This window comes from Zeus faber, assembly GCF_960531495.2.
Source record: "Zeus faber genome assembly, chromosome: 14".
NCBI classification, from domain to species: domain Eukaryota; kingdom Metazoa; phylum Chordata; class Actinopteri; order Zeiformes; family Zeidae; genus Zeus; species Zeus faber.
The window spans coordinates 17,514,734-17,539,315 of NC_137200.1; the positions used below are offsets into that span (position 1 = coordinate 17,514,734).

Genomic DNA, 24,582 nt, shown 5'->3' on the forward strand with positions numbered 1-24,582 from the left:
TATTATTGCTAATATTACTATTGTTACTATTATTACTATTATTATTTATCATTATTATTATTATTATTATTATTATTATTATTATTATTATTATTATTATTATTATTTATTATCCCGCGGGCGCAACAGATTGCGGCAGCGCCCGCTCCCCACCGGCTCAACAGTTCGCCCCGAACCCACCGACGTGCGGGTGGAGAGCACAGGGTCTCTTCCAAAATAGACTCAACCACCCCCACCCATGTGCCGCCCAGTCCCTCCTCCACCTCCCCGCTCCGCTGTGCCGAGGAGAGGAGCGTCAGTGAGTACTGTGGCTCGGTGCGCCTGTCCAGCGCTCCCGCTGAACCCCACACCGGACACACTGGAATATATATATCGAGTGAATAATAACAACAAGGACCGCAAAACTTCCAAGAAAAGGGACAGGAGAGAATCCGCAGGCTGTCAACCTAAAAAAAAAAAACAAAGAAAAAAACAACAACCAAAAAACAAAGAAAAACACAGAGGTGAGTTGTCTCTGGTTTTAACGTCAGTGCGGCATGGTGTGGAGGTGCGTCACTTTGTCTGTTGCAGCGCGTCTCCTTGAAGAGCGCATCGAGATGAGCATGAGGTTGTGACGCTGCACTTATTTCAGCAGGCAGCTCAGATCTCCCTCCACAGCAGCTGCAGGCTGCTTTAAGAAGCACCCCCACCCTCCACACACACACACACACACACACACACACACACACACACACACACACACACACACACACACACACACACACACACACACACACACACACACACACACACACACACACACACACACAGCCCCCTTTCCACCTATAATCTCTTATCTTCATTGAGGTTTGGTGGTGTTTCCATGTCGTGGACACTGTCATAGGTAAACTTAGTTCACAGAGCCATGGGAGGTGGTGGCGGTGGTGGTGGTGGCGGCGGTGGTGGGTTCAAGTGGGCATATTGTGATATGTGCGATGAGAATGTGCTGCCTCGGGCGTGTTGGAGGGCTGGAGGGTGGAACAGGGCAGTGTGGCTATATTAGGAAAGTGGTCTGTCATTCTTCTGGGACAGAACGCAGTGCTGGCCTAAAAACTTGAAGCAGGCCTCAACAAAAGGACAGGACCGCAACGAATACAAATCGGACGTGAGACTTTATACTTAAGTTACTGTCATCTGGTTTGTAAAAAAAATGGGTCGTATGGGTTTTTGAATTGCGTCAGCACTAATTGGACTTAATTGGACACCCCAGCCGGTGAAGGATGGTTATGAAATAGGATAGGATAGGTGAGAAATGGAAATGTTACGTTTAGGATTAAGGTTGGACATGGTTGGATTTTTGCTCTGGTTTTGGTTTGGTTAAGGTCAGTGTAACTACAGTGGAAGGGTGGTGACCAAAGCAGCATCCAAATGCCAAAGATGAGCTGCTACTGATAAGTCGATATGACTAACATTGAATTATCAAGTATCCTGAGACTCAACTGATTTATACACCAATCAGCCACAACTTTAAAACCACCGCTAATAACCGCTAATATTGTGTAGCTCCCCCTCACGTCACCAAAACAGTTCTGACCCGTGGAGGCATGGACTCCACAAGACCTCTGAAGGTGTCCTGTGGTATCTGGCACCAAGAAGTTAGCAGCAGAGCCTTTAAGTCCTGGTAGTTGAGAGGTGGGGCCCCCATGGATCAGGTTTGTTGTCCCAGCGCATCCCACAGATGCTCCATCGGATCGGACCCTGACCCCGCCCATCCACATGATGGAGACGAAAACGTGATTCATCAGACCAGGACACCTTCTTCCATTGCTCCATGGTCCAGTTCTGACGCTCACGTGCCCGTTGTCGGCGCTTTCGGCGGTGGACAGGGATCAGCATGGACACTCTGACCGGTCTGTGGCTACACAGCCCCGTACGCTGCACAGTGTGTTCTGACACCTTTCTATCATAGCAGCATTAACTTTTTCACCAATTTGTGCTACAGTAGATCTTCTTTCGGATCGCACCAGACAGGCTAGACTTCACTCCCCACGGGCGTCAATGATCCTCTGGCGTCCATGACTCTGTCGCTGGTTCACTGGTTGTCCTTCCTTGGACCACTTTTAGTAGGTACTAAGCACTGCATACTGGGAACACCCCACAAGACCTGTCGTTTTGGAGATGCTCTGACCCAGTCGTCTAGCCATCACAATTTGGCCCTTGTCACATCATTACGCTTGCCCAGTTTTCCTGCTTCAACTTCAAGAACTGACTGTTCACTTGCTGCCGAATACATCCCACCTCTTGACAGGTGCCATTGAAACGAAATGATCAATGTTATTCGCTTTACCGGTCACTGGTTTTAATGTTGTGGATTGTCAGTGTAAGTGGACTGTTGACTTTGGACTATCCATATAGAGCACTTGATACTAGTAACTGTAAAGTTTTAAGTTCATTCTTCCTCATTGATTCAGACATGAGATGAGATGTTCATCGTCTTTCGGAAAAGGCCGCCAACAGTTAAATTACTGACCCCGTACTGCGCTAGAGGAAGGATTTCAGTACAGTAGTCTTGATGTCTTCAGGGACGTTCGCTGGCCTAATTCTTGGCTGCAGGTTTTTCCCTGTAAGTGGAAAATACAAGCTTCTAATGTAAGACAATGCGGTTTTGTCTGTGCGCTCCACAGATTTCGGGCCTGATCGGCCACAAGGCAACAGTCCGCCGTCGCGTATCACAGAGGTGCGACGTTGGCTTCACATGAAAAATCCCTTTTAAATTGCAAACCTGTACGATGTGTAGGAAGTTCCTGTCTTTGCTTTTATCGTTTTCATGGCTGTTTCTCACTGTTTTGCCTTTGGCCCCCTGCGCTGGGAATACTGTTTGGCTGGACAATCGTCTAATAATAACTACGCCGATGGCTATCGGTGTTTGGAGAATGTCCCCTGTGTTTCAGGGGGCCTAGGGGCCCTCTGAGCCGTTGCCTGGGACACCAACAAAACAGCAAGACGCAACAGACGACACAGGAGTTTCTTTTTGTTTTTTTTTGACAATATTAGAAGAAAGATTGATTTTCAGAAATGTAGTGGAGCAGAATGACGGTCATTAGCTGCAGTGTACGCTTTTCGTACATGAACACCAAATGATAATGAAAAATGATGCCATCGTGTGTATAAATCAGAAGCGCAGATAAGAGGAAGATGTTTCTCCCAGAACCTGAGACCAGTAGGAGTCCCGTCCGACTCGGGGCTGGATGATGCGTCTCTGTCGGTCGGCACGTAAGCCAACATGCGCGGGGTGTCATTCGGAGATGTGGGCGTGGGCGCAGGCGTTTGCCTTTGTGCTTGTACGGAATTGGGTGGAATTAACGTTTACGCGTTAACGGGCAGTGTCGCATTTATTAGACGACCATGTCTTTTTAAATTTTTTTTCCAAACTTTGTTTGAAAACTTTCAAACTCCAAAATATGGATACGAAAACAGAAATCCGCCTTCGAGCCTCATCTGCAAGTCGTGCTTCTATCCGCCACATTTTCTTTCCCGTTTCGAAACCCGCTTCCCCTTCCCTACAGGAAGTCGTATTATTCCACCAATCGGATGAACCCATGGTTACCCCAGAGCCCCCGTCGCTGCGTATCTCTGCGGAAGCGTAATCCAGCCTCCATACCAAAGTATCAATGACGTCCAATGACTCACGTTGGAATTTTGATCCGTGTTCTCACCCGTCTCTCTCTCTCTCTCTCTCTCTCTGTCTCCCTCTCCTCCCTCCGTCTACGTTTTTTTTTTTTCTCCCTCTCTCTCTCTCTCCCGCCGCCGCAGCGATGAGTCGCAGCATCGTGCGGCAGAGCAAGTTCCGCCACGTCTTCGGCCAGGCCGTGAAGGCCGAGCAGGGCTACGACGACATCCGCGTCTCCAAGGTGACATGGGACAGCTCGTTCTGCGCCGTCAACCCAAAGTTCCTGGCGGTGATCGTGGAGTCCAGCGGAGGAGGGGCCTTCCTGGTCCTGCCGCTTTCTAAGGTCAGTGGGCGCCGGGCGACTCCCGGGGTCGATGTGTCCGAGCCGATGGGGGCGACAAACGCGCAGGTCCGCGCGTCACAGTTGTGACGACGGGGGGAGTCGAGCAGCGAGAGTCAGATCAGGAGGAGGGAATCAGACGCCTAATGCTCCAATTTCCCGTTGTGTGCGCCGCGTGTACAAAACATGAACTAATCGTAACGCTTTTACTTGTGTGAAAGAAGTACAAATACCTACGCCTGCCTCTCACTGAATCTGTAATCGTGTCCGAATGTCGGATGCTCCCCCCAGTGGACGCCGGATGAGCTGCGTCTGAGTTTTGCGTCACAACACGTGCTGGAGGCCGTGGGAGAGCTCTACAGCGAGCAGTTTGCTCAGCTGGACATTTACCATGTTCCATGAATGAGAGTTTAAAACTCCCTTTATATAGTGTTTGCAAAGTGAGAGAAAAAAAATACACACAATTCTTATATTATATTCTCATCCTAAAAGAGATTTTTTGATCGCGAATATTGTTACGTCCAACGTTAATGACGTCATTATTTTGAAGCACGTGACTTATTTAATTCGTTTTGAACCCAGCTCCAATCGACCGTTGCTCTTCCGGACGGAGTGTCGGACCGAAACTTGTCGCATGAGTTGAAAAATGTGAACGCATCCCGGAGCCTGGATCGGACGCGCTTGACACACAAATTCTATAGTATATATAAGAAAGTACCACGTCAACATTTATACTTTCTACTTACCTGTGTGATCAATAAATGATGATTCTTCTTCGTCTTTCGCATTACAATTTACAATGAAATAGCATAGTTGTGTCATAGTAATTTGCGAATGTAAATCAAAATCCAGATGTTTTTTCTTTAACTAAAATAGCACGACAGTGAAAAATGTACTTATGTTCAGTCGGGGATCAAGTACTTGTATTTTGTTACCTTAAAAAAAAAAACAGCTTTCTCTGATCTAAACTTTAACCTTGTATCAAGTTGATGTTAAAACTTCATTCTCAACCTTGAGATTAAGTGCATTGGTTGATAACAATCACAAACGCTGTGACCACAAGTCTGAGCCTTATCCAGACTCTCCAGACTTTATTTACGGAGAGATTTACTGATTTACAGATATTTACAGATTCATGTTACAGAGAGAGATGGAAATAAAGAATAGAACTAAGCTACAAAGAGAGAAAATAAGCAAAGTTTTCGCTGGTATCTTAACGGGTGGTTTAAATAAGTCGACAGACAGACAGACAGACAGACAGACAGACAGACAGACAGACAGACAGACAGAGTAGGATTGGATGACACCTAAATCACAAGATGTTTGCGACGTTCCGGTTCTAATGACACCTCAACTGTGTCCATAGCTGCAATGAGACTGAGAACGGTGATGAGATAGGATGTATACAGTGTATATAGTATGTGTATATAGTGTATATAGTGTATATAGTGTAAATAGTATATATAGTGTATGTAGTATATATAGTATATATAGTGTATATAGTATATATCGTATATATAGTCTATATTGTGTATATATTGTATATATTAGTATATGTTTATAGTGTATATAATGGTATATATAGTGTATATAGTATATAAAGGGTGATGCACGATGAGATGCTTGACACTGAGACGCCGTGGTACTGTACGCAGTGTACAATACAGACTGGTCAGAGAGCTGGTCGTTAAACAGGTATGTGGTTAAGTGAGAAGTACCCGTACAGTAAACTTAATGATAAACACAACAAGTATAACCTAAAAAACAACAATAAAAATAAAATGACCCCCCCAAAAATGGAAGTGAATAAACCGAAGAGCGAACCAGAAAGATGAGAAAAATTGACAAGGTAAGAAGGATTTGGAAAATCAGTGGACCTGGGGCAGATGAGGACCTACCGTGTGTGCATAGTTATTATTAATGAAGGTGGCACGGAAATAAGGTGTGATTCTGCACAGCTTCTAACGACCCTCTATTTACAAAATACAAAAATGGTACAGATACGGTTATTCCTCCTGCATTTCTATCATTAATGTCAATGTTCATTTTATATACAGTACATGGCTTATTTAAAGCGGGGTAGGTAACATTTACAGGCCATGTCATGACAGAAAAAAATCTCAAACCTTATTTGTGTTGATGTTTGATGGTGTTTTTTTTTTTACTTTCAATGGAATAGTTTTAAGTAGTCAAAAGGTGTTATTGACTTACTGACTGTCACTGCATTAAAGAGACATTATCCCCTATTTGTGTGCTTATTTTAATCGTAATTGTAATTTTTGCCCTTACAATTACTAAATAATTAGATATATTTGTTAAAATCATTTCATATTCATATATATTTAATTTTACATATTTTCCAATCGTCACGACTTGAATTTGGCAATTGTCACCCTTTCCCAGATAAACTCCGTTCAAACTCTCTTTAGGGTCACATCAGTTTATTGGGATATTACCAGTCAGGGCGATTTTTTTTGGGGGGGGGTGGGGTCTAGAATAGAAGAATTCGCTCTTGAAATCAGAAGTGGAAAGGATTGCATGGATTTGCTCATCAGTGTCAAGCGCTGGGGAGAAAACACGGCATGACCTTTTGACCTTTTGAACCCCACCCCCCAGCTTGAAATTCATCAATTTACTCTCCCCGCCATAACCTGGTGTAACCTGGTGCATATTTCGCGTTTGTTCACACTTAGATTGGCTTTGGCGAGACGGACTTGACCGACCGGGATAATAATTACTGAGCCTCATGTCTCACTTTTAATTAGAATTAGTCGTTCAGTTGGGTCAGTTATCATTTTACCCTTTGCATGTGGGAAGGCTCACATTTCAGTGCTTAGCAAGCGTGCGCAAGAGGAAGATAAACTGATAAATGAATCGCAATTTGCAATTTTCTTTTTGCTAATTAAATTACATTGTATGTATACAGTGTGTACATTTCAAAGATTTCAACCTTTTCCCCTCGACCGTTGTAAGTAAACCTGGAGAGGAAAAAAAAAAAAAAAAAGGGACGCAATTTCCGTTGAAGTGCCAAGGGGCTGAGAAATACGCCGTTGCCACTGAGGCCAATTGGTGTTTTCCCACATTATAACAAACAGTTGTAACTCGTGAAGGATATACGAGGTATAGATACGGCCGGAGGCGGGACGCGGTCGTATATTAGGGGCCTGGCGGACTGACGGGCTATTAATAGACCCTGCCCTTCTCTCCATCTCCCCTGCTCCGGGACCCCAGCGGGGACGGAGAAAACTCCCCTTTCTACGCCTCGTCATGCCGCTATTAATACATTGAGCTGTGACACTGAAGTGTGTGTGTGTGTGTGTGTGTGTGTGTGTGTGGGGGTCAGGGGTGATATAGTAGAAGTTTGATGTGTTCAAGTGTTCAGTCCATCCGGGCTACGGAAGCAAAGCCACACGGGTTTAATGCCGCTTTAAATGGGAAGCTTTTAGCTTTTCTAAGATAGGTGGCACAGGAGGACACCTCTCGGGTGCGGTTTTGGGCGGACGCAGATTAGGCCTGATCTTGGACGAAATCCCTGAAATGGCCTTTCTCGGTCACGGTTTAAAATAGTCTCAGACTTGCCCTAGTCTTGGTTTAAAAATGAATCTGGTTTCCAGTAGGAAGATCAGAGCTCATCCCGGTCTAAGTGAAGGTTTAAATGAAGCCTGACCAGAGGCAGGTTTATCTTTGGATTAATGGACGCGGGGCCTCCAGGTCGACCTTGACAACAGAGGAAATGGATCATCTGGACTAAGACCAGCACCAAGAGCAGACAGAAGGAGCCGACTAGTCCTTCGTCACCTCAGTCTAGGACTTCCTAGTCTACAATGCATTTATCTGATGATAAGCAACGTCTCAGAAAGGCATTTTTTTAATACTGGATTCATTTAAGCAGGGTTATCTTCGTGCTTCAATCAAAGCCCGTCCGCGAAACCGCCCCGATGTGTGTTTGTGTTGTTCTTGCATGGCCTGCACGGTACATGCCCACGAATAAACAAGGGGATGTGCAATGATCACTGAAACTCAGTAAAGTTGACTTGCAGTAAATAGCAACCATATTAGTAAGAATTACAATATATGACAATAAACGACACGGGCTAGGGCTCGGAGTAGATTTCCAAAACTTTATGTAGACGATAAGCCGAGGCGTAGTCTTGCAAAGCGCCGGTCAGTCCAAACAGGCAGAGGTACCAAAAAAATAAATAAAAATCACAAGTAGGAAACTGGAAACTTACCAACGGGTCAAAATAACCGGCTGTGGCTGATAGACAATAAATGTAAACCTATAATCAACAAAAACAATAGAATTAGTTTAGAAATCAACCACAAGCAAGATCAAATAGGAACATTTACAATATACGTACCTAACCATAAACCATGAAACAAACCCAACAATAAGCCAGAACAAATAAACACACAGCCTGAATACGACAAACGTCTCGAACAAACCGGTCCATTCATTCCTATGGAGAGTCTGATTCCACATGTGAAGGGTCATGTCACCATATTGACTATCAATAAATATATTTTTATAGAAGTGATTGAATTTTTTAGATTTTTTTTTTTAATAATTGCCATTTTGCAAACACTATTCAAAGTGCGTTTTAAACTCTTATTCAAGGAACGTGGTCAATTTCCAGCTGAGCAAACTACTTGCTGTTGTACTGGAAATAAAACAAGCTCTCCCATCTTCCCGGACATATTTTGTGACGCGCAACCCAGACGCAGTTCATTCGACAGCCGCCAGGGAAGGGATGAGCCGACTGTCGGATGCGTTTGCACATTCGGTGTGAAGCGGCCTTCAGAATGGAAAATTTGGCAAATGTACAATAGCGATTATCACGTAACAGTCAGATCTAGAAACCCAGAGATTAATCAACACAACAAAATAAACCTCCCAATAAGCATTAAACAATGAAATCTGGCAATATACTGTAAACCTAATCATACCCAATAAGCATAATAAATATACATTATGATTTGTTTTTTTTTACAATAAACAATACACCTCTGTACAAATGCTTCACATTCTAACGATGGTGGAAATTGTGCAGTTTTGTGCAGCAGTTCAATAAGTATAAAGTGAATAAAAATCTTAAAGGTAACAGCTCAAAATATTCTTTCTACAACGACAGAAGCTGACTGGTGACTAACGTCGCATATGTTTGATGGCGAACTTCTTGTGTTGTTGCAGGCAGGCCGCGTCGATAAGAACTACCCGCTGGTCATCGGCCATGCTGGACCCGTGCTGGACATCGACTGGTGCCCGCACAGCGACAACATCCTCGCCAGCTGTTCAGAAGACTGCACCGCCATGGTAACCGCGCTCTCACTCATCTCTCACTCGTTTTCTGTGTGTTTTTGGTTTGGAGAGAACATTTTAACGTGGAAAATCGGTGACTTTTTGACCTTTTGGTCCTCCGTGCATTAGGTTAGTCTTCGGTCACTAAAAATGCAGGATTGATGTTGTGTTGATTTACGGTAGGACAGTGGTATTCCAAAGTTTCGTTTTTGCCGAGCCCCCCGCCTCCAAAAGTCGACTAGTCGGCTCCAAAAGCATAAATGTGTCATATGCAAACTAACAGTTTATTATGATGATAATAATAATGATAACAATAATAATAAAAATTATGATGATGATGATGATGATGATGATGATGACAATAATAATAATAACAATAATAACAATAATAACAATAATAATAATAATAACAACAATAATAATAATAATAATAATAATAATAACAATAATTATAATAATCATCATCATCATCATCATCATCATCATCTCTATTTGTGTAGCACCTTCCATACAAAATGGGCAGCTCAAAGGGTTTTACACACATTTAGGAATTAAAAACTTTCAGTAATTTATTATTTAAAGTGACTGAATAGTACATTTGGGGAGAACACAAACAAAATAAACCAAAAAAATGAAACATTTAAATCAAAATTTAAAAAAGAAATACAATTATATTTGAATTTCTCATTATAGTAAACTGGGTGGAGCAGTCATATTCATTTGTGGCTTTTATTGCCTATTCACACAGGCCAACGGGGGCAGAAAGTTGAAAATAAATAAAAATATCAACAGATATTTTATATTTATATTTTCAATTAACTAATTTTATTTTGTGAGTTTGAATACCACTGATTTAGGGGAGTGAGTGTGTGAATCCATATATACAGTAGTAGGTTTGAATCACTTATCAACAATAACATTTTGCAATAAGAGTCCATCTGCAGGCACAATGAGGAGGGATAGAGAATCGCAATTTCTTTATTAAACAAGTATTATTGTTTCATTCCATTATTGCATGTGACATTGCGCTGGAAGCAGGTAAAACAGACCTCTAATGGAGCTTATGAGTATTTCAGATATGCACAGCCAGTTGAAATTCAATTGAAAATCTAAAATGTTGTGGATATTTTTTAATTGTTTTCTATTTATGCACTTATTAATTTGGTGTTGTTCCATCATCTATTTATTTTTGTTGATTAATATATTTTATTTATTGATTTATATTTTATTTTATTTTAATTATTTTAATATTTATTTCCATGTTCATTTAATTTATTGCAGCCGACTTCGTCTTTTTCTGACAGCGATACCAATTTAAAAAAAATTTCCCCACTTTGTTCTTGCAAGGCGGATCCACGTAATCCAGGGGTTAAATAGACGAATGTAAAACTAATAACTCTTGTTCAGTTTCAAGCCTATGCATTTATTTTCCCGTGATTTCTCTTCAATACCGAGCCTTTTTCTTTTTTTTTTTTCGTAAAACACTATATCCCATTGACCGAAAGCTGCTGCCCAGTGTGGTGTTCCCTGTTTTGTTGTCCCACTGCTTGACAGAATGATGGAACTGCTGCGTCTCCGATGGCGACAGCTGCTCCACCGCCGCTGCGGCTGCGTGTGCACAATTATTCCTTTGTGCGTACTGTTCAGTGCACTGCAGAGGAGGGCCCAACACGAAAGATAGTTTCTCGCAGCTGTCTTGTTTTCAGCACTGTCGCTGTATTCTAGTGTTCTGCGCTACGACAGGACAGAGCCGTGATGTCACCCTATGGATTACTGTACCATCGAAAATGGCTATCATTAGATAGTGTTTATGTCTGGTGCGAATGCCGACACAAGGGGCGAAGAGCCATGTGTGTGCGTGTGTGTGTGTGTGTGTGTGCGTGTGTGTGTGTGTGCGTGTGTGTGGCGCGTGTGTGTATGTTCGGCTGTTCTAGCGCGCGTCAAAGATGCAGAGACAACCTTTTAAGAGGGGAAGACATTACGTAAAGGGAAGGAAAGTGCTGACGGGGGCGATTTGGACCGTGAACGGTGAGAAAATCAATGGAAAATGACGTTGAGGTCACGTGGCTTTTTTGGACGGTGCACCGGCGCGCGCTCCCATGCACGCCACAAGTCGCCCATAAATGCTCTGGTGTATAAATAAGCGTGCAAATCGAGGGTGGCAATGAAGGCAGCGGCTGGAGAGCAAGTGTAGCACAATGAGGACCATGAAAAGTCCTTTAATGGCAGAAAGAAATAACGTTTATAACATTTTCTATGTGCCCCCAAAGTATTACCTGCAATGTATGTATGTTTGAACAATGATATGTATTTATTTATTTGACATTTATTTGACTAGGTGTCTCATCTCTTTTACCAGAGAGACCTGGCCAAGAAAGCAGCGGACAAAGTTACTGAATATACAACATGAAAACACAACACATAGAAGGCAAAGCACAGTATGAAGCAACACTGAAAAGGAAAACTGAAAATCTAGGGAGGTAAAACAATTGCAATCTTCAGCTTCATCGCCCATACTGTTGACCCTCTCTTTGAGCTTATTCAAAGAGACAAACTCCTGCAGTTGTAGCATGTTTAGGTCGTAATTTGTCCCAAGCTGAAGGGCAGGAGAACTGAAACTCTGTTCTTATCTCAGGTAATACCATGACGCAAAACACAGCTATTTCAGCGTAAGCCCATAGATATTTATTTGAGCTACATAGGTAGTTTGTTCGTCGACCTAGTATGGCCTTTTAAATAAAAGTGTAGCAATGATTTTGCCTCCTCACCGCTGCAGATGCTAGTGAGCCAGCCCACGCTCAAATAGAGGCAACAACGATGAGTGCAAGCTTTAGAGTGACAAACAGCGGAGCACCAGAGAACGCAGAGAAGCCTTAAGGGCAGACATAGAAAATATCAGCATAATTTACAAATGGGCAAAAAAGTTGCAAGACCTGTTGAAAACGAAATTGCGAAAATTAAAACCCAATTGAAGCCTCGTCTTCTTTTAATGAGTCAATCCATGTGGGGCTTAATAGTCAATCACTTATGGAACTAGAAACCCAGGTGCTTGTATGTTGAAACCCTCTCGATTTGCCTGCCCTGTGGTCTAGTTATGGAAGGGAGAGTCTGAGGTTGCAACTGAGACTTTGGTCTTCTCTGCGTTCAAAAGAAGCTTCAGCTGACAAACATCGCTCAGTGCAGACTACACCTCTTCAAAGGCACAGTTTAGTGTCTGGGCAGTAAACCGTGATGTCATCTGCATACAAATGTAAACTGGCATTTCAAACAATTTTGCCGACTATTTTGTCGGCAAAACTATATTGTCGATTATTGATACAAACAGTGAACTGCAGGGGACCAAGTACCGAGCCCTGTGGCACCCACTTCTGGATGGTTCAAATATCATATGTTTTGCCATCAAACTGAAGACGTGTACAACTACTTCACTACTTTTAAAGCACTTTGTAATATAAATAAATGCTATACAGATTAAGGTGTATTAAAATAACACCCATGCTGTGCCACTGGGCCTATCCTAAAATACAGTAAATCACATTTTATTTCGTCTGGGCGCACATGTTTTTTATTAGTATTAGAGAGCACAAGTTGCGCTCTGGCTCGGTTTACACACATTTGAGTATTTTTCGTATTTTTCGAGCTTATAGAGCTTATTGTGCGTAATCACGGGGTGTCATGACATTTCACTGCATATATGTATGACCGTATGTGTATGTAATCTCACATATAACCGTATGTGTGACAAATAATCTCTTGAACTTGAACTCGAACTTGAACTTGAACTATATGGACGTGGACTGCGGATTCCTCATTTCACCAGACAATTATAACCGCAGCATATGCCATACGTGAATGGTCACGTTTTCCGGTTCCGGTTCCTGACTTGTCCTGACGTGATGCTACGTGTTATTATATTTTAAGTTTTTAACGTTTTTACCCACCGATCGGAATTGATCTAATCGGTTTTACTGGTCTTCTATCACTTTATCACAACTACTGTATGTCCATTGAGGACTACGTGCTTCTCCAGAAAGCAACCAGGAAGATTGCTGACCTTAAGGAGGATATTCAACAGCTTTCTGATGAACTGTAGAAGAAGGAAGCCCTCTTGTCCATGTTAATGGATCTGGCTTCTGGGCAGTCCAAGCAGATTGCCACTCTTAGCGCAACCCTCCAGGACACAGTGTTGTGGGATCCGTCTACATGCCCACGGCTTTCTTCCTGCTCAACACCTGGCCATTGGTTGTCCTGGACCGAAGTGGTGGTCCGCGGTATTGGGAGACACTCGGATGAGGCTGCCTCACCACCTGGCCTATCCCTCTCCAAAGACCACGCGACCCTGTCTGACGACGCTCCCGCCCACCCAGCTGGTGCTTCTGCGGTTCCGACTCGTCCTGATCTGGACCCCTCTCCGAAGATGCCACCTGCTGAAACTGCAGCTTCTTCATCGCTGGTCACTGGCAGTGTTTGGGTGGCTCGCCATTCCACGCAAGGCCAAGTCGATGACCCTCATCTCAGATAAGGATCTCTTTCTCACGTCGTAAGATCCTAAAAGATGCCCTGGTCAGACATTCTGGAGGTCTTCCTTGCCCGGAGCCAGCAGAGAAAGCAGCCCTGAATGAGCAGGAGTTCCCTGGTGCACTTACCTCTGGTGGCCGCTACTACTACAGCCGGAGAGGTGAACACCAACGCCTTCTGCCCAGCCGCTGCTACACTGAGCCAGGCTGAAGACCCCTGGCTTCAGCTAGGAGCGAGACCCAATGCTCATGTCAGCTCTACGCTCACTAGACAGAGCCCTGGACCACGACTTGCAGGATGAAACACCTTGGCAAGCGACTATCCCGTCTGTCTCCAACTTGGGTCCTCGAGACAGACAATAGGTTTGTCACCTTGGACAAACTGGATGACACATCCCTGGCCGGTTGCCTCCATCCTCCGTTGTCTCCTGCGTCACAACCCCTCTAGTGACGCAGGAGGCACTGGAGGATGAAGGCAACTGGCCAGGTTGCTTCAACAACTGTTGCTTCAACACAACCCTGCCTCTGAAGCTGCGGTTCAGGCCAGCCCAAACAAGATAAAAGATCAACATTCTGAGACCCTCAAAGAGGAGTTTGTGTGTCTCATCGACAGTCTCCTGGAGACTTGGAAGCAGGTAATTATCTCCAGCCCCCATACCCCCCCCACCCATAATTACTGCTGCAACAAAGATATCGCCTTTGTTGACCATTTTACTACCTTATATAACAGGCCTCGGCTTGTTAAAACAGATGGCCTCCATCCTTCCCAGGAGGACTCACACCTTCATTCAATAAGCATTGTAATGACCTTGCACTCCTCTAAGGCTTCTCTTGCCTGCTGACTATCAAAAAAAATCCCTCTAGGCCAGACACAGATATCTTTAACATGCCTGTGAAAAGCACTTATGAGATTTACAGTCAAACATACTGGTGCATGTATCAGGAACCTCATCCCTGTAAATGTTCAGTCTGCTGTGAACCCTGCTGAACAGAACTCTTCTTCACTGCCATTGAAGTTGGCATTATAGAACATGTTAGTGCTCTATAATAAGAGTTTCTGTCTATGAATGACTTTATCTCCCAATATAATTTCCATGTTCTATTTCTTACTGAATGTTGGCTCTCATCCACTGCCTCTGCGACATATTGAGGCTTCTCCCCCAGACAATAGCTTCTTATTTTCTGTGAGACAAAGCAAAAAAGGTGGTGGAATAGCAACCATTTTTTTTCTAACTTGTTCACCTGCACCGAATGCAATTTTGGAAATTTCTCGACCTTTGAGTATTTAGCCATGGCTATCAGAACTCAGCAACATGTTCTCGCAATTACCATTTATGGAAAGCACAATCCAAATGTTTTATCTGAGTTTTCCGAATAACTGTAGAGTGATTTTACTGGGTGAATTTAACCTGCATGTAAACGACTGTTCAGATTCTAGAGCAGTGGAATTTATGGACCTTGTTACTGGTCTTGACTTTACCCAACATGTGAAGAATGCCACAACTGTGGAAATACACCAGACCTAATTTTTACAAAAGGTATAGTTGCTGATGTTTCATCTATCTTACAGGTTCCGGTTTCTGATCACTCCTGTGTCTTTTTCAATGTCTCTTTCTGCATTCCAAGTAAGTGTTCAGAGCCTCATACACATACTTTTCGCTGTATTGACAGCATTGCTCGGTCTATACTGGAGTGTTTACGTGACATACTTGACTCCTGTAGTGCAAATTCTGATTTCCTCTCTCTTACAATCTGAATAGTGAGTGCCTTGATCAAAACACTCGCTCCTTTTACAACCAGAAAACGCACTTGGATGAAATCAGCGCTGTGGTTTTCAGATATCGCCCGTGCAATCAAACAGACCTGCAGAAAACTTGAGCGCAGGTGGCGTATGTCAAAACAAGAGATTTCTCACCTTGCCTGGGTCAAGGGTTTTTATGAAGTATAAACATGCACTCTCAGCTGCTTGGACAGCATATTTATCTCACTTGATTAACAATAATAAAAAATAATCCACGGTTTTTGTTTGATGCTGTTGCTAAACTCACAGAATACCCGTGCCAAAAGCTCTTCATTCAGTGCTGATGATTTTCTGATTTTTTTTACAAATAAGATTGATTCCATTGAAGAGAAATTCACTGGTCCACAGTCTTCTGAGAATGATGGCTTTCTAGTCTCTATGCCCTCAGCTTGTAAAACTGCCATCATCAAACCGCTGTTCAAAAAAACAAATAATGATCCACAAATTCTGAATGATTACAGACCAATTTCCAGTCTTCCTTTCATGGCGAAACTACTAGAAAAGGCTGTCGCTGATGAACTTACTGCCTACTTATCCAACAACAATCTATTCAATAAATTTAAATCTGGCTTTCGGTCATGTCATTCCACGGTAACTGGCTTGACCAGAGGAGTCAATGACCTAGTTATTACTGTTGATTCTGATTTGACATCATTGTTGCAGCTTCTTGACCTGAGTGCAGCTTTTGACACTGTTGACAACAGCATACTTTTAGGCTGCTTGGAGAAGCATATGGGTATCGAGGGGATGGTACTTTCATGCTTTCATTTTGGCCCTATGCTCTTCTCTATCTATATGCTCCCCCTCGGGTACATTATTTGCAAATATGGTGTTAAATTTCTTTGCTACGCTGATGATACACAGCTGTATGTACCGCTGAAGCCAAATGACCTTTCCCAACTCCTAAAATTAGAGGCATGTCTATCAGAAATAAAAACATGGGTGGGTATTAACTTTCTGCTGTTAAATGCTGATAAAACAGAGTTATTACTTGTTAGACCAGTCAAATATGGAAATTTGTTTGAGAACTTGAGTGTTAATATTGATGGTTGTATTATTCCTGAAAAATCGACCATCAAAAACCTTGGAGTGATTTTTGATTCTCGTCTGACATTCCAGTGTCATATCAAGGCTATTACCAAGACAGCATTTTTTGATCTTTGTAATATTGCTGAAATCCGACCTTTTCTATCACTGCACGATGCTAAAAATGTAATCCATGCATTTGTATCCTCCAGACTTGATTATGGTAATCCTCTTTTCTCTGATCTTCCTAGTTATGCTACTCGAAGTCTTCAGCTTGTTCAGAATACTGCAGCTGGAATCTTGACAAAAATGAAAAATATTTGATCATTTAACACCCATTCTGGCCTCTCTTCACTAGCTACAAGTGCAAGCTAGAGCTGATTTTAAGGTTCTTCTTTTAAACTTATGAGGCCTTGCATGGACTTGCACCACCTTACTTACTGAGATAATTGTACCATATGCAACAGCACACCCTCTCCGCTCTCTCAATGCCGATCTCCTGGTCATTCTCTCAGTTAACAAAAAATCATTTGCTTTCAGAGCATTTGCCTCCTGGTTCCCCTTATCTCTGGAATGGTCTGGTAGTACATGTCAAAGCACGCTTATTTGAATCAAGACTGAAAGCCTACCCCTATTAATTTCAATACAGCCTAGCCAAGAACGTAGAGCTTAGTCGAGCCCATCATCTTTTTAAACATTCCTTTAACAATGATGTTTTGATGTAGTTGTTTTATTTCGATTTTTGTTTTTGTGCTATGTGGAGGCATCTCTTGGACCTTGATGTCTTTGATTTCATTGTTTTGTTGTGGCTATTTTGTTTGCCTGCTGTATGTTGCTCCTGTGTTTTCTTTTGATTGTGAAGTGTATCAGGACCATGCTGCATGGTGATTCTACATTTTAAATAAAAATTGATTGATTGATTGATTGATATGCATATTTATTTATTTCTTTTTCACTAACCTGTGCAGTGAGCAGGCTTTGCATATAGCACAGGGTATTCGTATCATATGCATATTTCTATTTACTGTTGCATTAAAAATGATTTCAGCTTACCTATTTGACTTGCAGAGGATTGCCTTCAAGGTAATAAAAAAAACGTGCTTCCCAGTAATAATAGAACAGAGAAAAAATCTGAACTCTTGAAATTGAACTATTTACAGTTTAAGTGTGTTTTATTCAGATGCTTGGAGATCCCTGTCATACATTTCTATTAAACAAGTTCCAACTTATGGCTGCATATTCCATGCATTTGCCCGAAGGAAGTTCTCCAGAAGCCCATCTTTCATCCTATTGTGCAACAGCTCTAAACCGCGGACAAAAATGACAACCCGCTGCAACAGTTAAAAAGTTGCCGAATTCTGCATGAAAGCTGCAGACCTGTCAACTCTGCTGGCAGCAGTGAAGACCTTGTGATGCTGAGAAAGTGTGGAAGAACACGCCCACCTGCTACAAATCAAAATCTGATTGGCTAATCAGCCTGCCAGTCAAAAATCAGACTCCCACTCACTCAGACAGCAGAGGGATTCAGTTGAGATTCTGAAGCGCTCGAGGAGGAATTCATTTTCCACTTGGCAGAGTGGAGAAACAGTGCGGATTGGTCTCAGAACCTAATGAGAGATAATAGATCGACCAGACTGACGTATATGAATAATTAAGACACATTTTTCTTCATTCAGAGAAATCTTACACCTTGGCCGAAGGCCTTGAAGGCAAAGATGGCCCACAGCTGCTAATAATGCGTCTCCTTCTCTCTGCGGTGCTGCTGCAGGTGTGGCAGATCCCAGACCAGGCGCTGAGCCGTCCCCTGTCAGAGCCCATCGTCGTGTTGGAGGGACACTCCAAGCGCGTTGGCATCGTCAGCTGGCACCCCACCTCACGCAACACACTCCTCACTGCAGGTACACACACATAGATAGATAGATAGATAGATAGATAGATAGATAGATAGATAGATAGATAGATAGATAGATAGATAGATAGATAGATAGATAGATAGATAGATAGATAGATAGATCTTTTATTAATCCCCAGAGGGAAATTGCAGTCTCAGTAACAGTTTACATAAAAAATAGCCAATAATAATAAAGCAACAGAATAAAAATCTAAAAAGAAAATGGCAATATATGGAAAATGTGAAGATATACATTAAAAATTAACTCTACACAATAACATATGAAAACATACACTCAACCCTAATGATAAACAACAAAATATATAAGCTAAAAATTATCAGACACAATAAAATAATAAAAAAGTAAGATGAGAAGTGTTCCAAAAAATAGTGGTCCTAAAAAAGAACTAATGAAACCAGAAAGCAAGGACCTAAAGATGAACCTACACTTTAAATATAAGCCTAAAAGACAAAAAGCAATAGAAAAATACACCTAAAAATGTAAATAGAATGGCACTACACAATGCAAACACACACACACACACACACACACACACACACACACACACACACACACAGACACACACACACACACACCCACACACACACACACACACACACACACACACACACACACACACACATGTGCACACTTTACACATTTACATACTGTACATGTGTAAAGACACTCTGAATACACGTCCAAATCCCAAAAATAGAATCTGCCACTGAAATTGTCTAGGAGCCAAATTAAGCTAATATTATCCACCCCGCCCGCCCCCTCCCCAGGCAGTGATAACTTGATAATAATCTGGAACGTGGGCTCCGGCGAGCCCCTCATCTCCATGGAAGACCACCCCGACCTCATCTACAACGTGAGCTGGAACCGAAATGGCAGCTTGTTCTGCACCACCTGCAAAGACCGACGCCTCCGTGTCTGTGACCCCCGCAAGAGGGAGGTTGTGGCGGTGAGAGAGTTTTTAGGTCTACGCTTTGCAATAACAGCACGGCTGACTTTGAGATTCAAGCAAAATGTTTGAACCATATTTGTGTGTGACTGTGTGTGAGTCCATAGGGATACATTAAATGGGCAGAAATCCTAGACAAGTGGGAGGGTCAAAACTGTAAGAGAGACCACTTGATGATGTGTTAAACGCAATAAATTATCTGTCGGATCTCAATGAATTCACGTGGCATTAAAATGTAAATATCATTTTATTGTGTCGTATCAAGTGCATACTTGAGAATGTGAGACTGCTACTCTAAAAGTATGAACAAGGCGTTTTCCCATAAATGAGTCTTAGCTTACAGGGCTAGTTCTGTCGGACAACTTGACAGCGCCAAATCCTGCCTGGCAGCATGTGGGGCTGTCAAGTTGTCAAGCAGCCAGTCCCTCCAACCTGCATTGCTGCCCTCAACCTCCTTTGCATCCACCTGTTGGGCTGTACTCTTCTGTATGCCTATCTTTGCCGCACACTTCACCGGGGGTGACGAGCAGTCCAAGCGCCCAAACTCAAAACAACGCAACTTAATGAAGATAATTTAAAAGTACATCTAAAGTCAAGAGTTGTCAGAAGTAGGTTTCTGCGATATTGTAGCTACCTTGTCATATTCTAATGGCAAATCAAAAAGTGGCCCTAAAATTTGTGGCAATAGCATTTTATTATAAACAAATAGGTAAGAAGGACAATTAAGATTGTTTTTAAATGTAGATGAACCCCAAAAGATACAAAGATAAGTAGAATGATTGTATATGTTGATAGAAAGCGCAGTTGGTAATGTGCCGCACGCACAGATTGGCTCCACGTCTAACGTCCGTCTTGCCGTCGACTGACAGGAACGCTTGGCTCCGCACGAAGGCATCCGGCCGATGAGAGCCATCTTCACCAGGGACGGAAACATCTTCACCACGGGCTTCACCAGGATGAGCCAGAGAGAGCTCGGGCTCTGGGACCCGGTAGTTGCCTTTACGGTCCACACACAGAGTGTCGCACTGACACATCTGCACGTTAACACCTTATCGATTTGCCTTTCCTAATTCTTTTAACCTTCCCCACAGACAAATTTTGAGGAGCCGATCGCACTGCTGGAATTGGACACGAGCAACGGAGTGTTGCTACCCTACTACGACGCCGACACCAACATGGTCTACCTCTGCGGAAAGGTACTAAGTCAGAACCTTACCCTTGTTTGATTTGTGGGCACAATTCAAAACATCTCCGCAACGGGAACTACCCCCAAAATGAATTGACCCTTTGAACTCTATGAACTCTAAAGTTTTAGTGAGAGGTCTGTCATGTGCAGAGATATGGAGCCGTGGGCCTCGACTAGTGTTCCTGTCTCTACAAAAATGGACGTTTTCATCATGTATCGGTCTCTCAATGGCGTTTGACCGTGTGTTGGTGCTGTTGGTTGCGTGTGTGTGTGTTTGTGTGTGTCTCTGTGTGTGTGTGTGTGCGTGTGTGTTTAGGGGGACAGTAGTATCCGTTACTTTGAGATCACAGAGGAGCCGCCTTACGTGCACTACCTCAGCACCTTCAGCAGCAAGGAGCCGCAGAGAGGGATGGGCTTCATGCCCAAGAGGGGAGTGGACGTCAGCAAGTGTGAGATCGCGAGGTGAGACGAGATAAGATAAGATCAGAACACTTTATTAATGAAATTCATGAAGGTGAAGGTGAAAGTGGGACACTCACGTAGGGGTTCACACCATGTTGGAAGCTGGAATTGCGCCTGACTGTCCGACACAAATCACAAGTCGAAAGGGGTTTGCCTTGCATTTTCCCGACTGTTTTTCAAATACAAAGCAATACAAAACATACATACGGTTCCGCTCCGTCCCGCCTCTTAGTTATGTTTACGTTTTTAGTCACACACAGGTAGGAAACTAATGGAAATACATCAACATCTAGAATAAAAACTCACAGGAACCGTGCGCATCATAACTTAGTATATACAGTAAATAGGTTAATAAGGTGTCATAAATATGTTATTATAGGCCAGGTTCAAAATGCAACACAAAAATAATTGAAAATCTAGGGGGTCCCTGCTCTGTTTTTATATCCATCAAGGGGCCCTCGGGCTGGAAAAGGTTGAAGAACCCTGATCTAAGGTGATTACAAATACGAAAACTCCTTAGAAAACAAATATTTGTAATATGCTAACCAATTCATTATTGATATGAATGAGCTGGCATCACTTAGGCATTATTTTACCCTTTTGCTATCCTCCACTTATATGGAATCATTTCAAGTGGACGTGTACGCAATTTCCAATGCCGTGCTTTTATTTTGAAACACGGTTTCCAATTGTGGCGAGTGGCAGTCAAGAACTCAAATTACGAACAGTCACAAGGGTCACACCAGCTTAGCTGCAGTTTTCGGTCAAATAATTAAAACGGCTCAGATCTTCAATTATGCTTGGATTGGGACTTAATAACTATGGTCAGATGTTGACCCTGTGGCCGGATCAGTTTAGAACCACTGGTGTAAATGATGCTCACCTCCTCTTTTTCTTTGATCCTTTGTCAGGCTATACAAGCTCCATGACAAAAAATGCGAGCCCATCACAATGACAGTGCCCCGAAAAGTGAGTATAAAGCAGTGGACTTTTGTAAATGTACTTAATTGAACCAACTTGAAACTGGAAGCGTCTCTCACATTGCATTGCAGCGCATTACAGCTTATTGTGCATTACTACTGTTAAACTTATGCACCTGTAAAGTGAATCTAGTGATTTGTTTCTATACACATTATACTTGTTAGAATGTAATTGCTGAAAAGATTTTGAGGTGAGCACAAGACTGGGTTCAGCAGAACGTTTAAACATGGAGTTGACTTCCTCCTAAACGCAATTCTTTGCAATTGGAAGTGTTTTCAGCATCTTCAGCGGACACGCGCCCCCAGCCTCTCGGAACAGAGGGAACTGCCTTTTTCCCGCGATTTTTAAACCAAATTTTATATACTTACCGATTTTTCTAATCATTGAAATTTGGCTGGGTGGTCAATGTGTTATTGTTCTGTGGTGCGACAACTCAAAACGCATATTTATTTTTGCTTTACCAGCATTTTATGCATCGGAGAAATAAAGGCTTTCTCATCATGTATTGCGAGTTTATAAAGATATTGAGCAGTCGTGACTCCAGTGACAACCAGTGATGCAAGACTCGCGATCAATTCATTCCCAGTGAACAAATCTTTTGAATGACTCGGGCGTCTCGAGTCATTCCGGCAAAAGAGACGTTCGTACGCGACTCTGCAACTGCAGCCAGTCACACAGGCTGAACCGAGACTCGCATCTCAAGCGAAAAGCCCCGAGAGCCCCTGGTGGCGAGTCACGCACGCTCCCCAAACGAAGGCAATGACTCCTGAACCGGACCGAATTGCGACTAAGGATCCGTGCGTGGCGAGTCGCGCATGCGCGGGGCACACCCCCTGAATCGAGCGAACGAAGAGTCTGAATATTGAACAAATCTATTTACAGAGTCACTCGTAAAGAGTTGAATCTTCAAAACGAGTCAAAACTTTTCATCACTACACGAGAGCATCACACCCAAACCGATTCTGGAATGAGGTCCGTGAGTCACGAGTCACGCGTGCGCCTCAAGCGGAGGCAATGGCTCCTGAACCGGATCGCCAACGAGATCGGTCCGTGGGTGACAACCCCTGGATCTCATTCGCGAACGGGAATCGGTGAGTCGCGAGTCCCTGTGAATTCCATTCACAGCTCTCCCGTCTCTCATTCACCCGAAGTTACACCAACTTAGCCAAACGAACGAAGAGTCGGAAAATTGAACTAATCTATTGACTGAGTAACCCGTGAAGAGTCGAATCTCTAAAAGGAGTCACACTTTTCATCGTAATTGTATTCTGATATATTATGGATATACACTCCATACTTAACCGTCTTGTTCTAGATCTTCATTTGTTTCCCCAGCTTCCTCGGTCCTCTCCTTTTTAACCTATTAAAAACCCCCGTCGCACGCCTGACCGCCGCCGCCTTGTTCTCTCCGCCTTCTCAGTCGGACCTGTTCCAGGACGACCTTTATCCGGACACGGCGGGACCCGAGCCGCCCATGGAGCCCGAGGAATGGCTGGAGGGCCACGACGAGGACCCCATTCTGGTGTCCTTGAGGCAGGGCTACGTGCCGCCCAAGAGCCGCGAGCTCAAGGTGGCCCGGAAGAACGTCCTGGACTCCAGGCCCAGCACGCGGCGCAGCATGTCCACCTGCGACGCCAACCACCTGCCCGTGAGCATCAAAGAGCGCACCTACACACATATACAGCATATACTGTACATATGAATCACCGTCTAACACGTTTTCATGTATCTCTCTCTTCTGTCTTCCACTCTTCACCCCAAAGCTTTGTTTACCAAAGCAACTTTTGGTTGTCGTTCCACATTTCCCACGTTTCCTATATTCTCCCTTTTTTAACGTAGTATTCCCTTTCGCCGTCTTTTTTTAAGGCCTTTCTTCTCCTACCACTTGGTTTCTTTCTTAATTTCCTGTCTTCTTGTCCCCCCCCTTTCCATTTCCCTGTCCTCTCCTCTCCTCTCCAGCCTCAGTTGCTCGAGCGGTTGCTGGAGGAGATCCAGAACCTTAAGGCCACAGTTTTGTCCCAGGAAAAGAGAATCTGTGACCTGGAGAATAAGCTTTCCCAGTACACCAACGGCACTGCCTGACACCCAGAGACAGAAGGCACCCGTTGCGTTGGGGAGACGGTCTGAATTATATTAGTGTTACAAAAAAAAATTTAAACGTTGTAGAACTCCCCTACAATTGCCCGACACCTACAATTCTCCTAACAACGCCACCTCTCTCTTAGGGGTGAGGGGTGCAAGGACATTTTCAAGATTGTACATAGCGAGGAATCAGAAAGGAGTAAAGAAAACAAAAATTACAAACTCATATTAAATGTGAAAATGTTTTGTTTTTTTTCTTTTCTGTAAAGGATCATACATGAGACACGTAGTCATGGCATCAATAAAACAATCTTTTTTTAGAAAAAAAAGTCTTCCTCAACCCGTCCATTTCTGTTGTCATTTTTTCCTAGATCTTTTCC

At 43.2% G+C, this 24,582-nt stretch overlaps 1 protein-coding gene across 1 annotated transcript; it reads left to right on the forward strand.

Annotated features, from left to right (window-relative positions):
- The first annotated feature begins 242 nt into the window (after positions 1–242).
- On the forward strand, positions 243–24,542 carry coro6 (coronin 6). The gene is made up of 11 exons (XM_080013840.1): positions 243–503; positions 3,793–3,992; positions 9,181–9,303; positions 18,401–18,530; positions 19,313–19,491; positions 20,361–20,480; positions 20,583–20,687; positions 20,994–21,139; positions 22,051–22,108; positions 23,541–23,768; positions 24,080–24,542. The coding sequence occupies exons 2-11, from the start codon at positions 3,795–3,797 to the stop codon at positions 24,200–24,202; spliced, it is 1,410 nt and encodes a 469-aa protein (XP_079869966.1). The 5' UTR covers positions 243–503; positions 3,793–3,794; the 3' UTR covers positions 24,203–24,542.
- Positions 24,543–24,582: the final 40 nt, after the last annotated feature.

What these genes read in the sequence shown, in the direction of transcription:
- coro6 (XM_080013840.1), top strand. Translation starts at nt 3,795, where the DNA reads ATGAGTCGCAGCATCGTGCGGCAGAGCAAGTTCCGCCACGTCTTCGGC. An exon ending in AGCTCGGGCTCTGGGACCCG is followed by an intron (nt 20,481 to 20,582) that starts GTAGTTGCCTTT and finishes CCTTCCCCACAG; the next exon opens with ACAAATTTTGAGGAGCCGAT. An exon ending in GCGACGCCAACCACCTGCCC is followed by an intron (nt 23,769 to 24,079) that starts GTGAGCATCAAA and finishes TCTCCTCTCCAG; the next exon opens with CCTCAGTTGCTCGAGCGGTT.